Source organism: Etheostoma spectabile, chromosome 18 (assembly GCF_008692095.1).
Source record: "Etheostoma spectabile isolate EspeVRDwgs_2016 chromosome 18, UIUC_Espe_1.0, whole genome shotgun sequence".
NCBI lineage: Eukaryota > Metazoa > Chordata > Actinopteri > Perciformes > Percidae > Etheostoma > Etheostoma spectabile.
The window spans coordinates 14,040,604-14,042,552 of NC_045750.1; the positions used below are offsets into that span (position 1 = coordinate 14,040,604).

Genomic DNA, 1,949 nt, shown 5'->3' on the forward strand with positions numbered 1-1,949 from the left:
CGTACCGGATACTCGTTTCAGCCGAGTACTCGGATCATCCCTAATAAGCATGCAGCATTTTTCTACCAAGATCTAATAATGCTTGTGATTGGCTGTTTAACGTTACACATCGGAAAGGGCATGCAGGAAAAGCTCAGACGGTGCTCAAATGTGTGTGTTGTATTTTTAGAGGCTTGACCCCCAGTGTGCGTTACATGCTTAAGGTGTAAAGGAGCTAGAGAGGAGAAAATTTCTAAATTTCTTTTAGTCAAAATGGATTTTATATAATTGATATTGGGGGGGGGAAATAATCGTATCGGAATTTTTTTTAACAATACCCAGTCCTAACGTTGGTGTGGTCAGCCTCTCATTCACTTGTTAATCTGACAACATACGTTGTAGTACTACTAGCATCTTGTAAAACAACCTCAAAGCTGTATATGTACTTGTTTTGAGATATATGTGCTGAAAGCCTTTAGTGTACAATACTTAACAATGTGTTTGCGTTTGTCAGTTATGAACCAGAGCTCCATCCTGCTGCCACGTACAGGATCAAACATATCAAGGCTACGATACAGGTGTTCTCTACTGGCAGCATCACAGTTACAGGTACCTCTCACACTTACATTCCTACACACAAACATTCAGACAGTTACCTCTCTCGGCCTCCTTTACGTACAGATAGAGGGCACACCAGTTTTAGAGACGTAGATACTCGGAGTGAAATATACCCTCTTTGTATGTCATGTATTAGGCTTAACTTGGCCAAACGACTGTTGTGATGGTATCTGCAATTCGCAATCTGTCTGAATGTGTGGTTATTGTTTTTTCATTGTACTCAACTCTTTTCTGTATGCTCTCATCCCACCCCTCTCCTGTCTATCCCATTATTCAGGACCAAATGTACAGAATGTGGCCACAGCTGTTGAGCAGGTCTACCCACTTCTGTTCGAGTGTCAGAAACCCCGCTACAAATAGAAGAAAAAAGACGGAGCGAATGGCGGAACGAGAAGGCACATCGGATTGGTTTGTCACAAGTGAGGAAGCAACTTATCGTTGGATTTATTTGTTTGATTTTATCGCTGTGCGGCAAACAGCCACAAACTTCTAACACAATCAACAGACTGGATATCACCAGGGTTTAAAAAAAAAAAAAATCCTCAACAACCCTTGTTGGAGTGTTAAAGTGTCCCTCTCACAAAATGTCATTGATGTTGTGGATTGTGTGGCTCTTGTGATTTTAACAGCCTAAACTTCCAAGTACGTCTTTCAAACATCATATCCTTCAGCAGAAACTGCTCCTTTTTAAACTTGACTGACACTGAAGGAGTTGGATGTTCTGCTCTTTATTTGCTCTGGGTGTTTTTGCATGGACACAAAAGACCAGTTTTCACCTATCTAACCATGTTAATGCTGACCGTGACCATTGCGAAGAGTCAGTATGTGAACACTGAGAAGCCTCACCTTTAACCCTATATACAAGAATCTCCGTCCATGGCTTAATTATAGACGTGTTAACGCAAATATTAAGGCATACACTGTATTACCCATAGAGAATAACAGCAAACAACCCACAGACCGAGTCTGGGCTGTCACACATAAGTACACAAAGCAAGAGCAGGTCCTTATGCAGCTGCACAAATCCCTTCACGATATGCATTTATCTCTGATTTGATTTGGTCACATTTCCTTACTTAGTTTGGTTGGCAGTTCACTATAAATGTGTTCTTGTTTCTCAAATGTGGTAATTTAATTTCTCAACATTTCTTAATAATAGTTTTAAACACAAGGCAAATATGAAAGGTTTCAAAACAGGACAATGTACAGAACACGAATGATGTTTTAAATGTTTTTGGAATGTAATGAAAACTTTTAAAGGGTTCAGGTATATTTTATTTTCAGGTGGCGCGTTGTTGAGCTACACACACACACACACACACACACACACACACACACACACACACACACAC

General features: G+C 40.3%; 1 protein-coding gene across 3 annotated transcripts in view; it reads left to right on the forward strand.

The window, feature by feature from the left end:
• tbpl1 (TBP-like 1) overlaps window positions 1–1,131 on the forward strand; it is a 7,063-nt gene extending 5,932 nt beyond the window's left edge. For all 3 annotated transcript variants that reach the window (XM_032543090.1, XM_032543089.1, XM_032543087.1), the window contains 2 exons: window positions 494–588; window positions 875–1,131. In XM_032543090.1, coding sequence (XP_032398981.1) covers window positions 494–588; window positions 875–957 — 178 coding nt within the window. In that variant the 3' untranslated portion in view covers window positions 958–1,131. The remainder of the gene's footprint in view (window positions 1–493; window positions 589–874) is intronic.
• Window positions 1,132–1,949: the final 818 nt, after the last annotated feature.